This window comes from Apus apus, chromosome 2 (genome assembly GCF_020740795.1).
Source record: "Apus apus isolate bApuApu2 chromosome 2, bApuApu2.pri.cur, whole genome shotgun sequence".
In the NCBI taxonomy this organism is placed as follows: Eukaryota; Metazoa; Chordata; class Aves; order Apodiformes; family Apodidae; genus Apus; species Apus apus.
Genome location: NC_067283.1, coordinates 71,587,664 through 71,614,872, shown reverse-complemented (window position 1 = coordinate 71,614,872; position 27,209 = coordinate 71,587,664). Strand labels below are relative to the sequence as shown.

At 39.5% G+C, this 27,209-nt stretch overlaps 1 protein-coding gene across 4 annotated transcripts in view; it reads left to right on the top strand.

Moving 5' to 3' along the window:
- Positions 1-25,079, top strand: part of MYLK4 (myosin light chain kinase family member 4) — a 65,562-nt gene extending 40,483 nt beyond the window's left edge. For 2 of the 4 annotated variants that reach the window (XM_051609879.1, XM_051609875.1), the window contains exons 2-14: positions 3,626-3,692; positions 4,185-4,623; positions 5,451-5,524; positions 8,233-8,338; positions 9,184-9,277; positions 10,406-10,515; positions 11,676-11,817; positions 14,209-14,279; positions 15,018-15,146; positions 15,661-15,813; positions 16,149-16,221; positions 17,796-17,865; positions 20,115-25,079. In XM_051609879.1, the coding sequence (XP_051465839.1) occupies positions 3,626-3,692; positions 4,185-4,623; positions 5,451-5,524; positions 8,233-8,338; positions 9,184-9,277; positions 10,406-10,515; positions 11,676-11,817; positions 14,209-14,279; positions 15,018-15,146; positions 15,661-15,813; positions 16,149-16,221; positions 17,796-17,837 (1,500 nt within the window). In that variant the 3' untranslated portion in view covers positions 17,838-17,865; positions 20,115-25,079. The remainder of the gene's footprint in view (positions 1-3,625; positions 3,693-4,184; positions 4,624-5,450; positions 5,525-8,232; positions 8,339-9,183; positions 9,278-10,405; positions 10,516-11,675; positions 11,818-14,208; positions 14,280-15,017; positions 15,147-15,660; positions 15,814-16,148; positions 16,222-17,795; positions 17,866-20,114) is intronic. The other 2 variants (XM_051609876.1, XM_051609877.1) reach the window with 2 other exon arrangements.
- Positions 25,080-27,209: the final 2,130 nt, after the last annotated feature.

The window sequence follows — 27,209 nt, the reverse complement described above, 5'->3', positions numbered from 1 at the left end:
ATGGCTGATTTCTGGCTGTGAGTGAAGTTAATTCATCACAAAGCTCAAATAACTTAATTGTGTCAGTAAATGGATGGTCTTACACAAAACCAGGATATCTTGACAAAATAAAGCTCTGCAAAGCACCTAAAGAACATGAGACATCTGAAGAACAAAAGGCATGGAGTAAGAAATGTGGTTTAGACATATGAAAAGTTTTAGGTCTCAGTATTGGCTGACTGAAGTTTCGAGTAATGTCTTGACATCAAATGAAATGTGATGGGGTAATAAAGGATTTCTAACTAAAAGGCTGGGGCTGGTTTGTGAGGCCATTCATTATACAATTTTTTGCCATAGGAAAAAAAAAAAAAAAGCAGAGTTTTTTTAGGTGAATAAAAACATATTTGAAAGTTAGCTATGAAAACATTCCAAGGGTAGAACTGCTGCAGTATAAAGAAGCTCATTAAAACGGAGTCAGATGTCTATAAAAAACATTAATTTCTCACTGCATTTCAAATTTCTGTTAAAATATATTATATTTATATATGCAATTGCTTATTGCATAGTTTATGTAGGTTTCTAAAGTCAGTTTTCCAGAAGTGTTTGGTTTTGTTTTTTTTTTTCCATTGCTCTATACTGAAGTTTTAGCTTCTGGAGTATTTTGCATTGTTCTGTTATCATCACGTGAGCTTTTATTCTGTCTCTGTTACTTATGATCTAGCAGTACTCCATATGAAATATTATGTTTAAGTCTGGAAAATGTGTTTTTGAAGACACAATACCAACTTCTGTAGGTAGAGACACCTTATTGCTTTGGTATGTTTTGCAGGGTCACAATGCAACCTTTCATATTTAACCTTTTGTGGAATTAAAATAAAAACTTAATTGAAAGCTTTTGGCTTGTATAAATAGGGAAAATGGCTGTAGTACCATTAATCTCATTCTGCATATTCAAGTCATTAAAGAAAGGGGAGAAAATAACATGGGATCATAATTTCACTAAGAAATATTGATTCCTATAATTTTAGAAATTAGAGACTAGAAAAAGTCACATATCACAAAAGTTTATGAAGAATAATACATAAATAAAATCCCATTAGGGATTAAGTTCAAGAAACCTTCAAGAAAGCGCTACTAACAGACTGAAGGAAGAGTAGGGGGAGGAATGGATGTTATTGACAAACCACCACACCTTTTGGATGAGATTTTCCAAAGAATGTGATGGCCTTGGGTGCTCATGACCGGTGGAGTGTCAGAGCAGCTGGCTTGGCTGCCTTGGGTTGGACATCACATGGGCACATGCCCCTGACAAACTGCAGGGACATCTTTGTGCCTCCTGTGGCATGCATCCATCACAGAGGGATGCACTGACTTCCATCAGCTCTGGATTGTGTCAGCCTGGCACAATCCCACTCTTTGCAGGAAGAAACAATGAGTGAAAGTGGGTGTTTTTATTGCCAGACCAAGATTTGACAAGGTGAAGTCACATCTTGCTACAAATAGCAAAACATGGAGAAAACTAGGATGCTCATGTGTAGAAAGCTCATGTGTCTACAAATAGTCCAATATCTAGTCCTTATATTTGTATTTCTTATTCTGGTGCCCTACTGACCCTATATTTATTTCAGATAACTACATTTGTTGATTCTGAAGCATACCAGTAAATGTTTCATTTGTTGTTTGGGTTTTTTGGAGTTTGTTTTGTTGTTTGGGTTTTTTTCCTGATTAAATTAGTGAGAGCTCCTTCTCTGCTGTTAAAATGTAAGAGATGAGAAATGATGCTTAAATAAACACTGTAGTAATTTATGTAATGCTCTGGCAGTTTCAGATATTCAGCGTCGTCCAGCGTTCCACTAAGTGGATTTTCAAAAGCTGGCTTCTGTATTTCACACCTGCAAACTACAGCAATATTTAGTAGGAAGCACTATGTGCCTGCAATTAATTCTGAATGCAGAAGTGAAACCTGGCCCCATGCATCAAAGACCTTGGAGGCCATTTCTCTGGTTATTTGCTCAGCTGACTGTATTTGCTCAGAGCTGGTGTCCTCAGTGGCGCGGTGAGGTTGACACACTTACAGGAATCCGAGTGCATGACTAATTGCGGTCACACTGCAGAATGAATAAGTCTGAGGCTTTTCCCTACTTCTTTGGGAGCTTTTCACCATGAAAAAAACCCAAACCCAAAACAAACAACAGAGTGAGCATGGGTTGCTTCCCTAAGATCCATCTGGAATAGTGACGTTTATGTTTAAGTTCTGTGTGAACAAGGCTGCAATTCATATTTCAAAGGTACTTACTTACCTAGCTGTGTTTAGGCCTTTTTAATTTTGTGGTTTGCAACTTTTTGGGAACAATTGGATCCCAAGTAGCTATCAGTCTCAATTCTCCTGCTTATATGACAGTTTCTTTGTCCCTTGCAGATCAAGATTTTCTGAAGAATTCCTGATGAAATCCTTTAATGCAGTTTCATCCAGTTTTTCTCAGCTCTTTTTGTTTCTCATGGAGTTTCCTTTCCCTTGAGCTCAGTGTTTATAGTGGATACACATTGCTTTAATTTCATGCCTGTTCTCTATATAGCCTGATGAAATAAATAAATAAAAAACTCACACCATAAAAAATGCAGAGGGTTTACGAGAACAAATGTTTAGTAAGAGGACAGATTCATGCCCAGAGTACAATATGAACAAGCTGTGGGACTACTTGCATGATTAAGACAGTCAAAATTAAGTGGTTGGCCCTGTATATTTTGTTGAAATATGTATTGCACTGCTTCATCCAGTGGCTCAAAGACAAAAAGTAGTCTCTCTGGAAAATACTTGGAAGTATCTGCATTTTTCACACCTAGTGGATCTATTGATCTGATGATTGCACCAGTTTCATAGTAGCGTGAGAAAGGGAAGGCAGGTGGAAAAGGAGCGCTGAGCAACCACAGATAAGCATGGTTTACTGTGGTCACTGTCGTACTACTAGTCTAGGCATGGCTGATGAAAGAGCACATGGAGCAAATGGCATAGGAATATGAGTAACTGGTCATAAATGGAACGGTGACAGTTTTTATGAGGAACTGGCTTGGTATGAAGCACCTCTAGGTGTCACTGTAACATTGTAAAATGTAGAGAAGATGAAGCTACAAAGCTGACATCAGGGTTTATATGCTCCAATTCCTGGCAACTATTTCCATCAGCCTGTAATAAATTATTGCATCATTAAAAATGCTGTTACCAGATGTTGATTAACAGCAAAAGACTTTATGAAATCTGTCAGACTGTTACTGAACATTTTACTAGGATATTCCTATCTTTGGTTTAACCAACCTAGTTTTTAACAGCAAAAGCTAGTGCAGGGCAATAGCTCATTTCCACGTGTTTTTCTCTTTTAGTCCCTGAGACTCAAACCTGATCATTTTTGGGCCATTTATGCCGTCACTGGTGTTGACTACAACTGAGATTATTTCACTTGCTTTGCACTGGTACCCATCTGATCAGCTTGGTAGTGATTGAAGTAAGGACCATAATTTATAGGAAAAGTGTGAGATAGAACACAGAGCACTTTCAGTTGACCAAAAACATCAGGCTGTAATTTTGTGAGGAACAATCCAACATGAACATTGTATACACTGACTAATACATCAATTGCCTTCTCCACAGGTCATCCAAGAAAAGTCACATTTGAATGAGACAGAAACAAAAGAAACTAAGCCACCAGATTCAACAGGTTAGAATATTATTTTTTTTCTGATCAGCTTCTAGTTCCTAAGAGTACAACTGCACAGAAATAGCTAGTACTCTCCTGAGCAGCTCCAGGTTGGTTGGGTTCTGTGCATGCTCATCAGCATGAGTGAAAATTGTTCAAGGAACCTCTACCTACATTTCACATTCCTGTGCACATGGTGGCAAACTGCTCAAAGAAGTACTTTGCATGAGGAGATTATTAACCTTGGCTTCAGTGACAATAAATATCAGTGAGAAAACATTTTCCAGTAACTTGTCTGGAAGGAACAGTTTGTGACCCATGATATCCCAGTTTTAAAAAAGTAGTCTGCTCTTGCTTAGGAGACATTTAAACTGACCTTGAAAGTGTGAGAAGCAAGCAAGGGCTTGTTCAAAATGCAACAGAAGTTATGCTAAATGTGCAACCCTACTTTAATACTGTTACTGACTATCAGAGAATTGCTGACAGATTCCTCAGTAACCTGTTTACTTACAGAGGGGGCCATCCAGAAGAGTCAGTCCTGCTCTCAAGAAGAAGACGTTGACAAGCTCAATAAGGAAAATGCTGAGAGGGAAAGTTCTGTTCTGCTTGAAATCGATCCTCCCAAATTTCTTACTGAAGAGCTAGAGGAGAAAGAAGAAAGGAGAAGCTCTGTTCAGATATCCCTCACTACAGAAAAGCAGGAAGAAGAAGATGCTGCTGACAATGTTTGTCAAAGGATAGCTGGGCAGGAGATAGAGAATGAGTCCCCAGCAGATGAGGAGAGCAAGGAGGAACATCAAGTGTCTGGAGACGAAAGACAAGAAGAGAGGGAGAATGGAAGGGAGGGAGATGCTGATAAGAGTGAAAAATATGATGAGGAACCACCAACTCCTTCTCAAAATGAAAATGAGGCAGGAGAAACCCATGATCAAGAGGAGGTACCAGAAGGAAGGTAAGGTCTGAAGCTCAGGCTGCACATTCTGAAGTTACCCATCTGTTAGAAAAATGTGTAGTTCAAGCTTCAAGTCAAAGCATCTTGATTAATATAAATATAGGTAAAAATCCAGCCCAATAGATAACTGTCACATGAGTTTATCTCTTATGTGTGCTCTAAGCTGAAATTATACCCCTAAAGAATGCACAAGGTACCATACACAGTAGTAGCAGTGTGCTTTGGTTATTTGCTTGGGAAATAGGTTAGGAACATGGGAATAGACTTTTCTTCATTTCTGAGGAGAATTCTCCCATTGTTATGTTTATATACTGCAGCATCATATAACCTATGAGCAAAGTAAGGTTAGATTAGGCTGTGAACCATTTGGGAATTAAGTTACTGGAGAATGAAGTAACTTAAATGGTAACATAAAACTGTGAAACTTGCCCAGGCAACTAAACTGATAAATTTGGTTACTGTAATTCTTTCATTGCTGCATTGATATATAGTCCTTCAGGGATAAACCATATTAGTTCTCAGGAACCTGTATGAGCAGAGGGAAGTCCCAATGCTCTCCCATTGCTGTAAAGGTTGAGATTGGTAGCCAAATGTTAAATTTAGAAGAACTCAGGTGAGGATTTCAGTAATGGAGAAACATTTTGCTGTTGTGATTAAATTAGAGGTCATATTTGTTTCTCAAAGTGATGATTAAACCAGTTTATTTTACACTATGAGGCAAATAACCTAATATTATTTGAATGTAATGTAGGTCTGAGCATTTTTCACCTGTGTTTCTAAATTTGCATTGCTGTGCCCTACTCTAATGCCATGTTTTATCCTTGCAGGTGTAAAGGCTGCGAAAAAGGTACAGGATATTATAGTTCTCTCACTGAACAAATCTGCCAGTTGGAGCATGGAGGTGAATGAAGCATCGAGTGAATGATGAAGGCCTAAACAAAGATGACAGGGTAGATGAAGAAAGTGCTGATGGCATATGTAAAAACCAAGAAAGCTCTTACAGGAAGTATTTCTAAAAGAAAAACTTTTGATTCCACTGCTATTAGAGTGAAGATTAGAGAGACATCTGTAGAAGAGAATGATTTCATAATTGTAGTTAGTAGGATAAAAAGGTGTGCGTGGTGGCTCTGAGGGGAAGCAGTTGTTCTTGGGCCATATCCTAAGCTGATGGGGAATAACATGGTTCTGTTTGCTTCCATCTTAGAGGCTTCTGTTCTGGCAGATATCTGTTGCTTCTGCCACAACTAGTCCACTAATACTTTCCTCTTTCCCTCCTCTTTCAACAACAGAGCTGAAACTCATAAGTATAGAGTGGTGGGAGAAATTATATCATGTGTGCCAAAATTGGTTGACCTGTGGAAGTGCTGAGAACATGTGTTAGTACAGAATCTGCAATGTTCTGGATGTAGCCTTGAAAACCAGCTTGCTCATACTCATACCACTGCAATCTGAAGTGAGAACAACTGCAGTCTGCACAAGAAAGGAGTGCAGATTTTTTGTGTGGAAGCCTGACTGATGTTATTGAACAGTCAGATAAATGCTGCCAAGGCACTGAACTCTGAAGCAGTGCTTACTAGGGTGAAGCAGAGGTTTCTAATATTAGAATAAGAATTTCAGTGCCTATCCCTGTGTATGAAATGATGGGATATGATAGGATGGCCTGAAGGATTTGAGATATGTGTGTGTGTGTGCATTCCTAGGACTCAGAATGAATTTCCTTGCTTTGGGAATGGGGGGAGAGGGAAAAGAGAAACATTCACTCAATGTTCGTGCTAGATTTTTGTAGCAGAAAATGGGAGATAGTGTATTAAAACTGTATACTCCATAACCTATCCTGAGCTCTGGCAGATAGTTAGGGGTGACACTAAGGTTAGAGTGGGGTCTCTCTTGGGGCATCTTTGATCTGTAGTGGGAGATCATTCTTGAATAGGAAGAAATGTCCCCTGGTATTCAGGAAAAGAAAAACAGAGGGTCTATCACTGGGAAAATCTTGAAGGCTGAAACTTAGGCATAGTATTAAAGAGGCATTCTGATCTCTTTAAAAGAACACTTCCTTGCCCAAAGTTTGGTCACATTTGGGAGCTGAGCTTTCAGAAATCTATTTTATTCTCACATGCTGGGGCCCTTGGAGTTCATGTTATTATAGTAAATATCTCTTTTTAGAGGCTTTATTGGCATTTTGTGGGTCTCAGGAACACGCAAAGGCTCATACTTAAGGTCATGCAATTCAGACTCTGCAGCATCCCAAGTAGGTGGCAAACTTCCAGAAGCTCCAGCTTTTCACAGTTTCTTGACCATGAACTAACTTCCTGACCATGTAAGTTATTAACACTGTCAAAAAAAATAATCTAGGTACACAGCTGGTGTCCTGGAAAAATAGACACTCACTGTGAATGCAGACAATCTACTGCTACATTAATGACCAAAGTGTTTCTGCTAGCTACATGCTGTCACAGGGCTTTTTTTTTTGTTTGTGTTTTTAATCATTTTCACTGGAGTAATGAACGGTTTTAAAATTGCTCAACAAGCCTCACAAGAAAGGGAGCCGGCATTCCAAACCAAAGAGCTCATGTTGAACCACTGGGGCTGTAGCCCTCCCAACCAGTTGAAGAAGTATTTGTCACCTTGGTCAGCCAAAGGTCGCTCTCAGGAATATCAATCAAATTAAAAACAACGTGGGTATGAAATCGTAGTCGCAACACCCTGCAAAAAATCCAAAGGGAAATTAGGCATGCAGGGCTGGTCTCCAGCAGGAATTTTGACAACGGGATGGCAGACTGCTCCAGGATGTGGAGATCTGGACAATAACACCAGAGGCCTGCATTTGTGCCGAAACTCCATAGCTGCTGCAGTGTGATGTTGGGAACCCATTCCTTCTCTGTGCCCCCTTTACCTCTGATCTTTTCTTAAGAACAGAAGTTCTTCCGAGCAGCACATGACGGTTACCATGTGTCCTACCAGACTGGGTCCTGAGTCATGCTGGAAATCGCCGGTGCTGCCTGCCAGGGTGAAACTCCTTGACATGCACAAGCTCTAAATGTGATCTTTGAAAGTGCTGACCACAAGGTGGAGAGTGACAAGTTGTGTCAGTCAGTAGAAAAGGGGATTACTTCCCTATGAACAGAAAAATATGGGAAATAGCCTCTTTTAAGCGGGGCGTAGAGGAGAGCTGAGTTTCTCTTCTTACCCTACTGGAGAGTTACAGTACATACTCACCTATTAACAATCCCTGACGTAAAAAAGAAGAGAAAATCAGCCAAATTCCTTCCAAATGAATTGCTAAGGCCCTCTGTGGCCATGAAGCTACATTGGTTTAGTTCAGTGGTCTACACTTTGCCTCTTTCTACTGTTATGCAGAAGATCCTAACTTAATAAATAAAGCAGTCCTTGTCATAGTAGTGTAGTTCTCCAACCACACCCTGTTTTCTGAGCCAGAGCTCCTGGAATAAAACCCTTCCTAAATAACAGAGAAAGACCTGTCTATAAAGCTTACAGTAAGTGTATTCAGTTCTTAAATGAGCTTATCTGGGGAAAAGAGGAACTAAAATATGAGATAAAAAAGCACTGCATGTGGTTGCTCATGCTATCTGTCTGTTTTGTCTTTTGTAGATAACAGTCCTACTCCACCAGCACCATTTGATCACCGGATTGTCTCAGCCAAAAGGGTGGAGATCAGCAATTATTATAATGTCAATGAGAATGAAATCCTGGGAGGGTAAGTCAAATGAAACCGATCAACATGGAAAACAAGGCACAAATTTACAGTCAAGCACCCTGGGAGGTGAATGGAAGCAACATGCCTCACTAGACCTGAAGTCAAGGAAGTCTAACAGTGTTTTAGATAGGGGTGACAACAGGAGACTGATTTTACTGTGTGAGTGAATTTTTGCTCCAAGTCTGGCACCAGCAGACTTGGCTTGTATTTGGTATTGTTCTGGGTCAGACAGCTGCCCTCAGGCTTTATGACAGGGCTGCTAGGATGCTGTAATACTTTACATCACACTGCAGCCAGCAGGACATAGAGACAAGTTGTATCCTGCTTTCTCTTGGTGGGTCCCATCCCTGAAAACACATGCGTATTTTCAGATAGATCAGCAGGCTAATCTGACAGGTGACCTTACTTGATCTCTCACGCTGACATTGTTTCGGAGAGAGTGATACTGCCATTTTTGATGGCAGCATGGTCTTGAGTAAGGCTTTGTTTCATCATGAAAACTCTCCCTTTGGAGGAGAATGATGAGATTGAGAGGGGCAGATTGTGCACATAAGTGAGTTGTTATCCTTACAGTTTGTTGACTTGCCCAGGATTAGTCACTGCATGTTACGAGGTGAGTATAGTGAATCATACAAGTGGGATAATGTCAGCTAGAACAGTGTGTGATTTTGGTGTGCCTAAATGAATAGTAACAAATCTAATCTGCACAAGAAAAGAGCATCAATAGAGAAATTGAAATGGAACCCAGTAGGAACAGGATAATTACACTTGTTTATAACCTAGTTTACATTCAGGGCTTACACCAGAACCACTGGATGATTTTTTTTTTCTCCTTTTTTTCTTAGAGGGAGATTTGGTCAAGTGCACCAATGTGAAGAGAAGGCAACAGGTCTCAAGCTAGCAGCCAAAATTATAAAAGCCAAAGGTCCTAAACAGAAGGTTGGTAGAGTATGATATTAGACTTTTGCTCCCCAATGGATCCCACGGTGTTCTTCAGCTACACAACAAACTATGATCAAGTGGCTGAAAATTCTTCATGCTCAAAGGACCATTGGCTCTAGTTCCTTCTTCTCCAGAACTTCTAGTAACTCATCAAAATCCTCTTTTTTTCTTTTTCTTTTTCTTTTTCTTTTTCTTTTTCTTTTTCTTTTTCTTTTTCTTTTTCTTTTTCTTTTTCTTTTTCTTTTTCTTTTTCTTTTTTTCTTTCTCTTTTTCTTTTTTTCTTTTTCTTTTTCTCTTCATTTTTTCAACTGTGTTTTCAACTCTTTGTGTTTCTCTTTGCCAAGCACACTGCAGCCTTTGCTGCAATGACTTGATTTCACTGTGAGGGGTGTTGATAAGAGGCATGATTTGTGCTCCTCACATAACCACAAATACAGATGAGAAGAATTAGTCTGCTCTGTTTTGCAAACCCCATGGCCATCCGGGGCTTGCTTTCACAGGAAAGACATGCAGAGTGTCCCTGTGTGACAGCAATATTGTTAATGACATTCAAGGGTGGGATTTGTCTCAGCTAGCTGGGGTTGCTAAGGTGTAGCTGTGGCCAAGCTGATCACCAATTACCTTCTAATAGTCAATGAAGACAGACTGGCACCATCAGAGAATGGTTCAGCCCATCCTAAACTGCATGTCTAAAATGGTTGGGCTGAATGGAGGGACCAGACTCTCTCCCCTGACTGCAAAGGGAAGTTTTGAGGACTGTCCTGGACTTCTCATACACAGCTTGATTTAGTATACCTACAGCTGGTTGACCCAGGTCCTGTTCAGCTTCTCTCTTTTCTTTGCAACCCTATGAACCCACCACTTGTCCGTGTGGACACTCTGCTTCCTTTACCCTGCAAGTAGCTTATTACTAAAGTAGTTCCTCACTTGAGCTATGAGTTCAGTCTGGTAGCTCCTATTAGCCTTGACATCTACCACTGCAGGAGAAATCAAAGGAAACCTTGAGTTTGGTTGCCGTGAATGAAAACATGAAGATAATGTAGATGTTTAGTTCAAACTATATCCTGTTTCATGTAGCTTTCTTACAAAACAGGCTTCTGAAACAATACTCGTGACTCTTTACAGGATGAAGTAAAGAATGAAATCAATATAATGAACCAGCTGAATCATGTGAATCTCATCCAGCTGTATGATGCCTTTGAATCGAGAAATAACATTGTCCTAGTCATGGAATAGTAAGTGTGTTCTTTTCTTTCCCTTTCTGTCTTTACTACTTCTGCTAGAATTGTCCATTTCTTTCTTACTTTCTCTTGAAATTAGAAATAAAGCATTGTCGCAGTTTGACTGGGACAAGCATCTTACAGGTGGAAAGCGCATATGAAAGATATTCTCAGGAACAACATCAAAAAAGGCATTTTAGAGAAAAGTTTTCCCGTGCAGCCATTTATGCATTTTTCCAGTGATGTGCCACATTCCTGGTGCTGTAAAGCCACTTCTCCATTTGAAGATAGAGCTGTATTGTGTATCTTCCCGTTCATTTCAAGTTTTAATTTGTATTGGCTAAGAAACAGACATCTCAGAATATCTCCAGTTCTGGGAAGCAAATGAGAAGATATCTTGTACTGAAGAGGAGACAGCTTTAGGTGTTGTGCCTAATCCTTATACTGGGAGGCTGAATGGACAAACCTGTTTTTTTGTGCTGGTTTATCACACTAATTAGGCACAAAATAGCTGCCCGTCAAGTTAAACAGATGTTGTCTTGAGAAAGCCAAAATAGGCATAACTGAAAAATTGAAAGGCATGGAATGAAGTTCAAAGTTTTGTAAGCCTGGCTATTCCAAACATTCTCAAATAGTCATCTGAGCTTGGTATACAAGATTAACATAATACTAAAGGTAAATGTCTGCATAGCTATGAATGGGTAAGCTGGAGTCATTCTGAAATGTAGCGAGAAATTAAGAAGAAATTTTTGTTGACTTCAGATAGTTTCAAGTTGAAATTTTGGATTCTGTAGCTCTTAAACTCTGAGGGAGGAGACCACAGTTCTAAATTCAGATTCTTCAGCACGCTGTCTTACTTTTCCACAATGACTTCATTCATTTCACTAGTACAATGTGAAGACTCAAAACAGCATCAGGTTCAAATTTCAAGACTTTTCATACCCATCAGTGGAGGGCAGGCTGGACTTTCAGACTTTGAAGAAGTTCAGGCCACTATGCATCAGAACCCAGTTCTTGAAAAGTTGAAACTGGAGTGCAAGCTCATATTGTAGGCGCACCTTACTGAACTTGATTGTGAACAATTAAAATAGCCAGTTGTATACATTCTGTGTTCCTCTAATTGCATGGGATTTGATTTGGACTTGGTCAAAACTTCATTGTCTTTCTCTCATCAGTGTGGAAGGAGGAGAATTATTTGAACGAATTATTGATGAAAACTACAACTTGACAGAGATGGATACTATCTTATTCATCAAACAGATCTGTGAGGGAATTCAGTACATGCACCAAATGTACATTCTTCATTTGGATCTCAAGGTAAATAATTGAGATGTATGTTTTGTGCCACGATGGCTGTGGAAATTCTTATTTTTAATGGTAGGCCATACACCTTAGCAGATTCCCATGGCAGAAACAACAAAGGGCTTATTCTGCTTTCCTTAGACCAATGTGTATTTACTTTAACCACTCTGAGATCAGCTAAATTTACTACCAGGGTTAAGTAAATTAGATGAGAATTGTGGTCATACATCATCAAGCCTCACAGCGCTTGAATTTTCCACAAACTGACTTTACAGAAATCCAGCAGCTGACTACAAATGTCTTGGGTTTTTTTTGATCTTTGATTTTCGGATCTCAAGATATTGTGCAAATATTACTCAGTTCAGCTGCACAAGATCTCTGTTTCATGCATCAGCCACGGGATGGGAATTATCCCCATTTTTTTACCAAGCAGAAACCAAGGCATAAGTGAGTGGAACTAAATTCATGGGCCATCCAGGATCAGTGGAGACACTGCACATCTTTCTGAGGACTACACTACACTGTCATGGTCATGAAAAGGCATCAATAGATAGCCATCTGAAGGGAAAATTCATTAAAATATACTTGCTAAAATAAAAGAAATAAAAATAGACGATATCTGATGTAACAAATACAACATCTCTGTTTTGGGTTAGGCAATAGCTACTAGCTGAAGGTCCAGAGAAGAACAGCAGATTCTCTGCCATATGCTTGCTTAGTTATCTGATCTATTAAACTTCATACACAAAAAGTTTCCTCATTTCTTTTTAAAAACAAATCCACTGACTGCACATTCTTACCTCTGGTTGGCTGCTAATGGTTAGCTGTCACCCCTTAGGAGATATTTGTTGTAAAGGTATTTTTCATTCCACTGTACATTGGAGCTGGCTCTTTCTCCTTTAACCCAAGATTTTATTCACGTAATAGACTTGTTTCTTACCTCTGTTTAGTGCAGGAATAAAATGGGATGATGCCTTTAGTTTTACGGCTGACTGTAAAGCTTCCTAGTGATCCTCAGCTTTGCAACAAAGCAAAAATAAAAAGAGCACATGATGGTTTTCTCTTTGGTGAAATTTTTATCACGGCTGCTGTTTTTGGCTTATAATAATGCAGTTAATATAGTACACCTTTAATGTTGTTAGCATACATATTGCAGTGGTTTTGCAAATGAGCAGTTGCTTGTTGGGACCTGCTTCAGTTGCTAATCAATGACCAGAGTCACTTTTCACTTTCTTTACAAACATCCAGTTACCTGGAAACCTGTCAAGCAGAAGTTTGCACAGTTCTTTAGGACACATTAATTATGTTCTTGGAGATGACACAGTTTCAACATGAGGTCAAAGTGCTGACAAAAAGGTACATATACAGTCCAAGAAATTCTTCCCAGAGACCTCTTTTCATGTGCTTGACGACTATGGCTTCTCCCTTCTATTTTACTTATTCATAGGTTTCTGTCAGTAACAGATGAGTTTGGGAAAGAAAGCTTGAAACAGTAAGAAAATAATCCTGACCATAATCATCCAGGACCTCAGAAACTATGGGCAGATGGTGTTTAAAAGTCCTATGGTGTTTGAAAGTCCTACATGTAAAATGAATTAGTAATGGTGGCAAAGGTTAACTAATGTTTTAAGTGTTGAGGGCTGTTTTGTTTCAAAGAGGACTCAATGAGCAACAAGATGGAGTAGCTATAAAACTGCTGGCAGTGAATATGAGACTCTCTTTTAGGTATTTACATTTCAAAGACAATTGGCCAAATTCTGTTCTCAGCCCCTTCTGTATGAATTTGGAATAATTCTAGGAAGTTAATGGATTGCTGCCATGGAAGTGAAGAACAGCATTTGGCCCTATGAAAATCCAGGGGGATTAAACCTGTGAATCCTACTTCTTGCTAAAATATCTGAGAAAAGCATAAAGTTGATACGACTGACTTAATATATCAGTGTTCAGTCAGACAGTTACTGCCAAAATATTAATGAACTCAGAAACCTAAAGCTGCAAGATAAACTTCAAAGCTCAATAAATTTTAATATTATTATTTTTGTTTTGATTAGTGTCAGCTTATTAAGGTCTGTAAAATCACAGTGCCTGCATGCTGAAGCCCCTCTTTGGAAGTCTGCATTCTCTGTCCCACTCCCCCTCATGAGTTCTTTATCTGAACTGCTGCCTTATCTCAAATTGAAAAGCCAGGGAGAAGGAAAAGCAGTTGCAAAGCACAGAACACGACCCCAACTGCTGTGTGATAACAGGGGGGTGTTCCCATGCAGAGAAATCTGACAAAGGAGGAAAGCAAGAGGTGCTTATGAGATGTTTGCTTGGTTTTTCATGTTTTTTCTCCCTACAGTTTGCTAAAAACCCGGTTTAGCTTACTTGCCTCTCATTAAAGTGTTTTTTTATTTCTTGTGGCAGCCTGAGAATATCCTGTGTGTGAACCGTGCAACAAATAAAATAAAAATTATTGATTTTGGATTGGCAAGAAGGTACGTGCATTTATTCTTGCTAATTATAAATTAATTAGGAAACAGTGAGAAAAAGTATTGCATCTACAATGACATATCTGATACACAGTGGTCTCCTACTGAGAAATTTCGTGTGTCTCTTTAAACCAGGGATATATTTTAATATGGAATTGGAGCTGAATAAAAATATAAATATTTGTTCTGAAGCCTTTATGTTCAGCTAGAATGCTTAGGCAGGGCTGATTCTGACTAAGATTGCACCTAAGTCTCTTGGAACACCTAAAATGGACAAACCCACTAGTATGTCTTGTCTGATCTCTTGTCTGCAATGTTAGGAGATTCTTCAAAAGAAAGTGCAGGAGACCACCAGGGGCTGTTACAATATATCCCGAGCTGTATCACTTTCTAGTTTAATTAGGTACCATAACCTCAGTGAAGGATTTACTGGGTAAAAATTCCATGCCTGTGATATGGAGAAGTCCCAAAAGATTGATAACAGCTGCTCTGAGAAGTCATTGAAATCTGAATATCTTCCTTTGTATAACAGTTGTGTTTTGCCTTAAAGTATGACATAAAGCTTGCAAACATTTTCATTCTATATATAGGTATATTTGTTTTTACTTTATGCCTCTGTCTGTCCTTGTTTTCCTACTGAATTTCCTATATGCTTCTGAAATCCCCCTAAGTGCTAGACAGCTTATGATGCAACTTTAATTAGAGCTGTAACTGATGTCCTCTGTTAATCTTTCCATTTCCCAGGTATAAACCCAGGGAAAAACTTCGAGTTAACTTTGGGACTCCAGAATTTCTTGCTCCTGAAGTTGTGAATTATGACTTCGTCTCCTTTCCTACAGACATGTGGAGTGTAGGAGTCATTACTTTTATGCTGTAAGTAGGATTCAGTATCTCCTTTGTAAGATGTTTCTAGTTTGAACTGTGTCAGTCATCCAGATGTGTTGTTATACTGGAATATTGACAAAATCAGTACCAAAAATAGAAAAAGTAGGCTACTTTCCAAAATCCATATTCAGTAATCTTTCCTCTTTCCCAATCCATGAGCTTTTCTTCTTTGTGTCATTGCACATCTCTCATGAGTGTTTGAACATCACAATTCCAGAATAATGTAGACTTCCTGATAAGTTCCCAGTAGATATGTGCAAGGGTGGTGAGAGTTCTCAAAAATACAACCCACCATGAAGGACAGTAATGCTTGGTTTGCTAGGGAGGAAGGGTGATTATTTAAATACGTAAATAGAAGAGAGAAGGAGAATGGTCTGGAGACTTTCTTAGACAATAATATAAGATAGGCCAGAAGTGACATAATAATCATAGGTAATGCATTGGAGATCATATACAGGATGGGGAAAGACAGGAGGATTGAGCATATTTCTTTTTACTTTAGCCTCAGTGGATTGTCTCCATTTTTGGGGGATGATGACAACGAGACCCTCAACAATATCCTGTCCTGTAGCTGGGATTTTGAAGATGAGGAATTTCGAGATGTTTCTGATCAGGCCAAAGATTTCATCTCAAAGCTTCTCATCAAGGAAAAATGGTATATAATCCTTGACTCTTAGAAATGTGTGTTCCATGCTGTTAGGTCACTTATATTACTCCACTGGAGAACTATCATGACAAAGCATTCTATGTCCGCATAAAATATTATTATAATGCCATTTCATTGATGTTGCTCATTATGTCCATAAAATGATCTGAAGTCACCTGAGTGTCTTTTTGCTGTGAAACCAGACTTTATGCATTAGCTGCCCTTTGGCTAGTATCCTGAAATGACAGCATTGCATGATGGCAGAACACATGACCTGTAGGACATGCTTGTTGAATTGTAAATTTCTAGGAAAAACACTTAATCGCATTCTGGTTTTCCTTTAGCTGGAGAATAAGTGCAACTGCTGCCTTAAAACACCCATGGTTGACAGACCACAGGCTCCACTGCAGACTCCAGGTCCCTAAGTTTTAATATCCTTGTGCATTGTAGATCTGCTGTTGCCTTCTTTTGTTGCCACATCACTATTGGCTTTGTTTTTGAGTCCTCCTTGCTGCTGTGTTTGTTGCCACTGTGAGCCACCTCTGTCCCTTTGTTTTTATTTAGCTGTTACAACTCATGCTCACACTTGTTCATCAGATATTGCATGTCTGGGAAGAAGTATATGGTCATGCAATCTCTATATGTTGAGAAGTGGATCCATTTCTTGGCAAAATGAGACTATTTACAAAACAAGCACTGAATTACCATAGGAAAAGAGTTTTCCAGCTGTGGATGGTTCAGCTTCCAGCCTTGAAAACCCATTCAGGCTCTCTCTGGAGTTCCCCATGAGTGCTATTAGATTTCATCCTATCTCTTCCCAAGGGATACCTTTCCCAACAGAGCCTGGAACCTCTGCCACTGCACATCTTTGTACTTAAGCACCTTCCTGCCCTTCAAGGCTAACCAGCTTAGTGGTCAATATGAAAGAAGCAGTTGTTTGTTCACACAAACAGTTCCACTGGGCTGAGTTGGAGGATCAACTTTTTTTAAATTGAGATTTTAAATTGTTTTGAATATTCCTCTGTTAAATGGTCAGTGAGTTTGAGAGATTCACACTGTTAATGAGATTGCTGTTGGCTGAATCTAAGTGAGTCCACTCTGTGGATCAGTGGTTCCTGAGGGGATCATTTTAAGCAGGTTTCAGAATATTTTCAGCATTTGTAGTGCACTATTCACTTCCTCCTGTGCAGGCAAAGCACATCTATATTAAGTAAAATGAGTACTGTATTGCCTGGGATGTCAAGGGGTCTTTTGAACTACAGTCATAATTAAGAATTAATAGTCCATAGTATTAATTAATAAAATAATTTTATAAAGGTACAAGCAAAGATTATAAGAAAGCAGTAGTAGCTCTGCTGATGAGAAGATGTAGGTTCTGGGCAGGATGTGTCCTGGAAGCCTTGTCCTTGTGAGATGTTCCTGCTAATAATCTAAGTAAGGATAATAAGTATTGTAAAATGGTAAACAATAACAATAAAAAATTGTTACAATTTCCATTGAAATTTAGTTTTAATTACAATCTTCCAGAACAATAATGCCCATGAGATTATTAGAAGATTTTGAAGTGTTCATACACGGTAAAAATAAGAGAGTTTGTCAGAGATAAGAATCTGTTTAGAGGGTTTCATAAGATAGCATTTGACTCCTTTACTTGGGCTCCAGCGAAGCTCTGATTCTGCAACCTGGGAAATAGGCTGTCTTTTCCAAATGCTGCAAGAACATGGGCTGCTTACATGCTGTGCTGCTTCCTATCACCAATTTTCTGCTAGGGAAACCCTACCCTAATAGAAGCCTTACAAATCTCATCACCCTTTATAGCTCCTCTCCTGGTATTTTTTGTCATGCTTCTTGTGCTTTACAAAAACAGCTTAACTAAACATGCAGGTGTTGCAGTGTTCTGCCAGTACCTTAACTAGAGGTAAGATGTGATTAATCTTCAATTAATGCTCCAATAATGGTATTTTTCCTTTTTTGTTTTTCTTTTCCCCTAGAAGAACATTAAAGGTGTCCCCCGAGCACCCCCAGCTAAATAACCTCTCTGGAGGAGCTGCCAAACAGAAGGTTTGTTTCGGGTCCCAAGTGTTCCTTCAGATCTAAATACTGTAGCCTCTGTGGGAAGGGATCAGTGGGCAGCTGAAAACCTTGTGCAGTCCAGAATGCACCATCCAAACTGTATTCACCACCACCATTCCTGCTGTTTTTGGAAAGCATTCAAAATGTGAACTGGCCCTATCACTTATACCAAGTCGTAGCGAAGTGAAAAAAATCATTTATATTAAGCCATATGTGCTGTAAACTATGGCCATTTGAGAGGGAATAGTTATGCTCCCACTGGCTCTCATGGGGCAGGATTTCACCCAATAATTTTTCAGTGTTGAAAGCTTCCAGGTTTTCATGCTGTGGTTAGAAGCACAGTTTAAAAAGGGTAGAAATATGAAAAGTAATTACTTTTTAGCAAAGGCGCAGGCCAGACCCTCAGGGCAGCTCCACTAACTGTAGTGAAACAAAAGAGAAGTGTCCCATAGAAGCTGCTCCACACTTCTGAGGACCTGATTCGGACAGGGCACTTCTCCACCATTTTAGCAACCCAAACAATTTTGACAGACCATCTCTCTCTGTCCTGCCTCTCTTTGCCCTTTCATTAAGAAACACTTCATTAGTGGTTCTCAGGCTGGCTTGGTTTCCTTCCCTGGGGATCAGGGAGACTCCAGTTTGCTCTCTTGTTCTGTCTCTGGTCTTTGACCAAAGCCTACTCCCTCAGCCACTTTGAAATCAGGCTACCTCCAGCAGTACCATATCTCCATAACCCAGTACACCAATTCCCGCAGCCCCTTTTACCAACTACCACAGAAGCTGATGCCTCTGTTGAAGAACCATGGGAACCACTCAAAGGTTCTGGGGCAAAACTCGGTGGGGTCAAGATGTGAACGAGGCTGAGAACACACACACTGCAAAACCACTTCCTTTTAGTCGTGCGTCATAAGTAACAACCAGGATGCCAAAATAAAAGTAGTTAACTTTTCACCACAAGTGAGTTTTTAATGCTGCCATCATCCATCATCTGCTTGGTAGGGCTAGTGATGTACTGGGTTTTTGGTTGCAATAGGTTTTGTCCAGAAACATGTAAAAAAGAGACTATTGTGAGAGGCTGAAGTTTTTGCTCTGTTTTGACTAAATAGAATTAGAACAGATTTTATACAATGTAATGTAGTAACACAGAAGTTAACGATCTTTGAACGAGCTATCTAGAGGACGTGAAGCTGCCTTTCCATGATATACTGGAGGCCAGTTAGGGCCAAGGTACCATTATTATATCCCACTTGCTCTCTGAAGCCACGTAACTGTCTGATATGGTAATGTCTGAGCATCGACTTCTGCAATGGGAATCCAGTGGGAATTAATACCTCTTCATGATCCTCAGCATTCACCTCCACTGGTGCTGGGACAGGATGCATGAAGCTTTGGTCTGCTCACCTGTGTGCCTCTACACAGTAGTTTTCTAAAGAGGTTTTCCTGAGCTGTTATAAGACTAATGTTTTTATCTATCTCCCATTTCAAGCCACTAACTGCACAGCAACCAAATGGTGAAATTTATCCCTCTCTAATGCAGGAAGCAAAGTATTACATGGTTTTCTTTTACAACCAAAATCGACTATCAACTGTGAGATAAATTGACTGTCCAACAGCAGTCAAAATTATTTTTAAATAAACTTTTTATAGCTTTGTAACATAGTAACCTACCCATGATCTAACCTGCAGGAAAACCTGGTTTTGGCTTTTGCAGTGTTATTTCCTCTATGTGTGTTTTTCTTTATGGAGTTTATTTGAGTTTACTTAATGAATGGATCTAAAGTCATAGCAGTGCTTTGTTTTTAAATAATCCCTTTAGCTATTTTTATCAGGCAAGTAGTCCAGTTACCACATTTAACCCAAAATAATACACTCAAGTGCCAGTTGATTTAGGCCTGGCATCATAAATGCTTGCAGTGGTAGCACAAATAAATGGAGAGGTTTTCAGCATGTCTTTTCATTGTGTATGACAAGAAAGGCAAAGAAGTAGAGTTGTTGCATTTCAAGAGCCATGTCCAGGACCATTTGTCCATTAACAAAGAGGCCTTGTCATTTTAATATTGTATAGAACATCTCACAAATAAAGTGGCTGCAAGAATCCTTCGTAAGCAAGAAGCTTACAGCGCTGCTTTCTTTTCCTTATGCACAAAGAAACCACCATGTGGTTGTCCTAGAATGCTTAACCAAATGAAAAAGTATACTGCTGAATTAACTGGATTCTTGTTTTGTTTATTTTGCAGAAAAGCTGCTGTGTGGTTACTGCTGCTAAGAGATTTGAAAATATCAGCAGTCTTGGTGCTTTACCCCCCTGCCTTGACGGAGACTTCAACTAAATGGACCAACAGCACTTTAGCTGCAGGACAAGTCCCAGCACTGCTGAGCTGCTTCTCCTCTATTCAGCTGTTGAAAGAAGGAAAGTATTTCTCCAGGTTGCAGGAAGGTCTTTATTTTCTGGAGCACCACGTTCTCCATGTCTGAGAATGCTACATTAGCTTGGATTTATAACGAACTTTCTCTATCTTGTCTGACATCCCCATTTACTTATCAAAGGCTCATTAAGCTTCCAATTATCAGGTTAAATTGACTGTTCCTCATCTGAGTCTGGAAGGCAGTCTTTCACTATGTTGTATCTATAGGCAAGGTTGATTTGACACTGGAGTAAAATAATAATAAAAATGCAGCCAATTTAAAGCTGCCTTATGTGGAAGATTTGAAGTTTGTTTTTCCTGTCACACTAAAATGAGCTAAGGATTAGCTCAACCAAAGCTAAAACCATGTTAATGTAACACCAGTGCAAGTGAAAAATGAGGCTTTCCTTGCACGTAGGTGAATTTGCTGCAAGTGTGATATGATGCATTTTAGGATTTTTTAGCCTAATGAATTACTGTTCACTTTAAATACACTTGGATGAATTAAACAAGAAAGAAAACAAGGCACTATTTGCTTGTACCCATGCAGACTCTCTTCTCCAATATGCAAGTATAATTCAGAGTTATTTTAACAGAATGATTTTATACCAGCTAATTTGTTTAATGCAAATAATGATTAAGACCATTGGCAAAGGAGTCAGTCCTCTGCTCATTATAACCTCCGTGTACAGGCCATAAGAAATTTTTCTGTTTTTCTAAAGTGTTCTTTTTTTTCTCTTGCTCCCAAGCCTTTCTGATTCTGAACTAGATAAAAAACTGGGCGTCAGAACAGCTGAATTCTTTACCTGAGATTGTTTGAGTATGGCTTGTCATTAAGTGACACAGCCTAGGCTGTGAGTTTACAATAATGAGACTTTTTCACTTCTGTATATGACTTTCTGACTGCTTGGTTTCAGAACTACATAAATGCAAAGTATTTTGAGCATTTTATCAATGATGCTGACATGTTGTGATGCCTTCAGATTTTCTTTGATTAATCCAGTTCTGATCCAACTAGATATTAACATATCTATCTCTATATATCTATCTATATATTTTCATATGTATTTTTATTTAAATTATGTCTTTTAAAAATGAGATTAACATAAAGACAAAACAGTATTATCCATCACCACCCAATGAATTGTTTTTCATGCCTTTGTCCTTTCTGGATAGCGTTCGTATTGAATTAAAAGGGACCTATTAATGGGATGGCCATCACTTTCTCTACAGCCCATTAGATCAAATGTTCTAAAGCCGTTGTAGCAGAACTCTTAAGATTGCTCCTGTAAATGAATAGGACTTCTTACAGCTGTGAAAACTAAGAAATACTGATGTGCTGTACTACTTGTTGCAAATACATGAGACTCATAGCACACAATGACTCACCATGTAAATGTGATACCACGTAGATCACTGCCACTATCAAATCCTTATCTGTAGTCTTAACTAAAGTAAACTTTTACTAGGAGAAATAGAAGTTTCTTTGGGAAAAAAGAAAAAGTAAGCAGTCTCAAAGCAAGAAAATAAGCATATGACTTTTAAATAGAACCTTGGCTGCGTTTTTAGTCTCTGCTTATGTTTGCCTGTGCAAAATAAATAGAAAAGCTACCTTTCTGTTTGGGCTGGAGTTCCCACTCCTGTGCTGACTGCCTTCAAGATATTGTAGATTTTGTACAGTAAACAACTCAATGATCAGACTAAAATGCAGCAGACCACTTTGGAATGACAAGATCTCATTAGCACTTTAGTGCCAGTATTGTAGGATTGGGTTGGGAGTTTTGTTTTTCCTGTGGTAGATTTACATGGGTATGAATAAAGTGCATGTAATTTTGAATCTTATTAACTAGACTAAAGTAACAGTGTGACTACAGTCTTATCTGCTTTGATGCTCAGTTGAAATAAGTAGATCTACCATTTGTGAATATATACACCTGAGTAGTAATTAAGGGCATAGTGCCATAATGATCAGCCCTGTGTTAGAGTGTGTTGCAGTGTGTCAGACACAAATCTTCTAGGAGCTGTAGAACATGGCCTCTGTTACACACATCCACAGAGCTCTCTGTCAGTAATTCCCGCACACAGGAATTACTAGGGAGGGTGGAAGAAGTAGACATACTTCACACACTTTGGGTGGCTAGGCTCTTTGGCATGAGTTGAGGAGGGCCTTGCTAGCCCCTTGCTTGTGCAACAGGGCAGTGTATTCATATACTCAAAGGGTTGAATTTTCATTCTTACTAACACAGATAGTGATGGCCACAGCCTTGAGTCTTATCTGTAAATTATCCCACTGTTTCATCCTTGGAGCAGCTCTTGTAGTGGGTGATGAAATTGAAGTGGGGACAGTTGGAGTAGGTTGGACTAAGAGAGCCTCTACAGTGACTGAAGATGCCTTTTGATGCCCAGAGTTCAGCACAAGTGTGGGCCTCCTCTTTCCTCCTGGCAGAGGAGGAAAAAATTCCAAGTGTACTTCTTGTTACTGTCCCATAGACTCTAGATCTGCAGTGCTGAGTCAGAAGGGAGGCACTGAGGTCATTGTCATTATTAAGTATAAAAAAATTATACTGCTGTGGAATTATCACTAGGTTGTGTCGCAGTGTGCCTGAGAAAAATGTCTCCAGGGATGTTTGAATGTATCTTTTCTGGCTGCTGTGCTTTCTTTTAAATAATAACTTGACACAGCTTCTTTTTTTAGTGGCTTTCTAATTCTGTCTCATTAAACTTCACACAGTGTGCTGTTTTGTGTGTGTGTGTGTGTGTGTGTGTGCAAGTTTGGGTTTGGTTCTCTTTTCCTTAAATATGTTCTGTAATGAATAATAGCTAGAGAATGCTATGTTCAATTATTTGTTTTGACACAGCATTATTTAATTTCTACTAGGTAGTAGTAAGTTGACTAGGTTCTAATAATTCAGCTGCATCTCTGTGAGTTTGCTTGTTACAATTTTTGTTGCTTCCTGGTTGATGTGATTTAATTTGGAAACTGTGAATAACTGTGCTTGTGATCAGGTTTAGGTGTGAAATGCACTGTACTAGCTGCTGTACTCCACTTAACTGTGTACCCACAGACAGTCAGAGGTGGCTGCAGGTACTACAAGAGTGACATAGAAACATCCATCGTGGAGAAAGGGATAAAGTGTCAAGATGCAGTATTTTATCTGTGTACACACCATTTTATTCTTCTTGACATCTAAAAATGAAAGGCCGTATAATGGGAACACAGTGCTTTGTACTAGGTGATGATCGGACCCTCACTTTTGCATACAGATTCCCTGCTGGACTTGAAAAAGGCAGAGAGGGGGCTTTCTGTTTGGAAAGGCAGGTTTAGCAGGAATGTTAAATAGGGTTTTGCCTGCAGGCATGACCTCCAGGAAGTCACTGGAAGCTGAAGACACTCTGTAATTGACAGATTTTCTCCTGGTCTCATAAATAACTGCACACAGAAAAGCATGACTTGACTTGTCAGGCACTGAAAGACAGCTCTTACCTGGCACTGAAAAGAATTAGGATGCTGCTATTTCCTTTTTCATAGGTGCAGTGGAGAGATCAAGCTAGATAAAAACTCCAAGAGTGTTGCCCAAGATACACCAGGGTATTAACATTAGCATCAGGATTAGAAGCAAATTTACTGGGTCAAGGTGGAACACTAAGGGATTTCCAGCTCTTTTTACATATTGAACACCTGGAGGCTATGAAATGTGTAAAAATCTCTACTACAGAATGATGTCTGTACTATCCTATCCATGTTTGTGAGCACCTGCAGCCAATTGCTCCTCTGAGTCCCCTCACAGCATAAACAATTGGCAATCTGTGATAATCCGTTTTGGAGATGACAGCAGAAGCTACCTCTTAATTTGTTTTTTATATTCCTTCTGATTTCAGAAGCTGAATAAAGTTAAAACCTAAGTTAAGTTCTGCTATAACTTGATTCCAACCAGGAATAACAGTGCAGCTCCACAGAATTAGAAGAGGGAAGTGCTTGGTCCACCTTTTGTGTGATGTGAGAAGCACAGAAGCTCAGTTTAACCTTCCCCCTAACCCCCCAAAAAATTAAAAGTCTATTTTGCACCAGTCTCAACCAGTAAGAATATAAAAAGAACCTTAATTTCTTAACAGCTAAAGAATACCAATCAAGATACAAGGTTTTTTTTTTTCTGCAGTGGCTAACTTGCTGCAGTAAGAATCAAGGTAGGGTCCCTTGGCCCCACCAATGAGCAGGGCAATTCTTAGCTTGTGGATGCTTAATATGTGATAACGATTGCAATTTTGCTTAGTGTCAAACCCACAGCAGAGATGAACGAACACTGATGCTCCCAACTCCTTCCAGGAGGATGCTGCATCTTCAAGTACTGCTTTTATTGTCACTAGATACTTGTCCTTGTGTCTTGTTCGAATAAAACTAAACACTGCATTAATCCATTTAGGAACGTTAGACTGTTTCACCTTCCATGAAGGCTTGGTAGCTGAACAACTACTTACCTGTTTCAAATCTTAGATGAAGAGTGGTAGAGATAACACTTTGTAAATATATTGTTTAGTTATGTCCATAGAGTTAGTGATCACATTTTGGTGTGGCAGAACTAATGTCTGTGTATCCCACAGCAACCTCTCTTGAATCTAGATGATAGGCATGTGCCAACTAAATTATGTAGCACGTGGATTTTCATGTACCATACTGCTTTGGTTTGCGTATCTGGTTTTGTAGATTAAATCATTTATCTCTGGTATGTGTTCTTTTGTGAAGCACATGAAGCAATCTTGTAAAAAGATGACTTAAGGAATAAATGCTGATTTTGTTTACTCCAGGGTTTTGTTTGTTGTATTTAATATGCCTGTCATTTATACTAGCAAGTCACAGAAAGAAACACGGCCTTTTTCCCAACTGCTGTCTCTGGATACAAGATAAGGAAGATTAAAGAGAAGTAACCTCCATTGAAACAAATATAACCAAGTTGAAGGTTTGTTCAGAGTCACAACTTGTGCTCACCCCTTTAAGAAAGCCTCAGCTTTCTCTGCAAATAAGTAGGATTTGAGGTGCTTGGCTGCAATCTTGCTGCAATCCTTAGAAGCAGGTCAGTAGGGAGGAAAGAAGAGATTATTGAAATTTCTGGTGCTCAATCACTCAAGGGACCTGGTGTCAGTCTTTTCTCCCTAAATTGTCACACTTTGTTGGCTTGTTATTCATTTTTGCTGTTTGGAGATTGCAATTTAACCTTACCACGTCTAGGAGTTCACCGACTAATAAACCAGCCTGAAATTGGAAGGAGTGTTTCCTGCAGAGTTAAATCAAGCTTAAATTGGACTGGCTAGTGAAAAAATGAAGAGTGAGGGCAAAAATTGAGAAGAAGATTAAAGGCTGAGAAATCAGGAAGCAACCTGTGAGATGTACTGGCCTACATTTAATAAGTAGCACCTTTTTAGCATGGTTTATTCACAACTGTGTTTGCAGCTTTTTGAGACATTCACCAGGCTTGAGGAGCAACCTCAGCTTCTAGTGCTGGAAGGCTCCCAATTAATATCAACCTGTATTTGATGAGCCCGAGCTTTGCAGGTGGGCAGATCTGAGCATTCAACAAGACACCCTCCTGATGAAGCTGTAAGTTGGATCAACTGAAGAGTTACACTCATTCCCCTTGGAGCTCAGTGCTCCTCACCAACACGGAGCAAAGCACCACATCGCAGCTGGCAGAACTTGTGGCTGGAAGAACCGAAGAGCCCAGAGAACAATTTTACAACAGCCAAGCACAGGACACGCAGCTGCATCCCTTTACACACACCCCAGACAGCCCCAGGACCACCAATCACTTCAACAGCACCACGCCGCTTAGCCCAGGCAAAGCCTTCTTCTTGGCATCCTTCCTTCGCAAGCAGGCAAGAGATTTCCCTTCCGAAGTAGTGGGCTGTGTAGCCTTCACACGGACCTCTGTTTCCCCTTTCTCCTAGAAAATGTCTCCTGGTGGGCTCACTAGCATGATCAGTGCTGGTAGCAACACTGCATGTTGGTACCGTAGCCACATCTTGAGTCCATGCTCAGGCTCCAGTGTGTGTCTGCACGGGGCCCTGAGTTCAGTAGGTGTCCCCAGATCTTTTGGGCTGAAACCCCAGAGCGAGTTCCTGCTTGTTATCAGACCTTAAACATTTTGCTCCTCATTTGCCTCTCTCAAAACCAGTCCCTGTGTGTGAATTTTCAGTGCCTTTGACCCTGGCGTAGTTTTTGCCCTGAACATACTAGCATCTGTGCTTTATGGCTGATGAGGAAGACTTTGCCCTAGTACCTCCATCCTCTCAACAGCTCCTGTGAAATGCCTGCCACTGGTGAAAATAAAATGAATGGGGATAAAATAACACTCAGCTCCCTGTACGTGTCTGTAAAGCAACTCCACACTTTTAAAATGTGTTCGCTGAGATCACGTGGTTAAAAATATGTTGACTACAGGAAAAAAAGTCCAACAAGGGACATTCATTATTTTTCATTAATTAATAGTCAACCCTTTTTCTCCCCCAATTATTTCAAACACCTGCTCACAGTAAATTTCCTTTGCAGTTCTTTAATGCTACTTTAATATTACCCAGAACTTGGAAACATACACTAAGCTTCTCTTATTTTTAATTATTTTCAAATTAATTTTAATTTTCTGAATATTTTCAGTGCTGCCCATTTGTTCAATAAAACTGAATTTTAATTTTAATTTATTTTTTTTCTTAAAGGCCTCCTAAAGTTTCCAAAGACTGCTTTTATGGGCTGTTTTAATGAAAGCTTTTGGAAAGGAACTGAAGATTTCCAAATCCCCCTCTTGAAGCCTCCTCGTCCAAAAAAAGTGAGGGTGAAAAAAAATCACTTCATCAGGGGTGATTCACATCTCTTGCATACAACAGGTATTCATCTGGGAGCTAAGCCACCTTCTACTGGGAGTGCAAGCTGGTGATTTA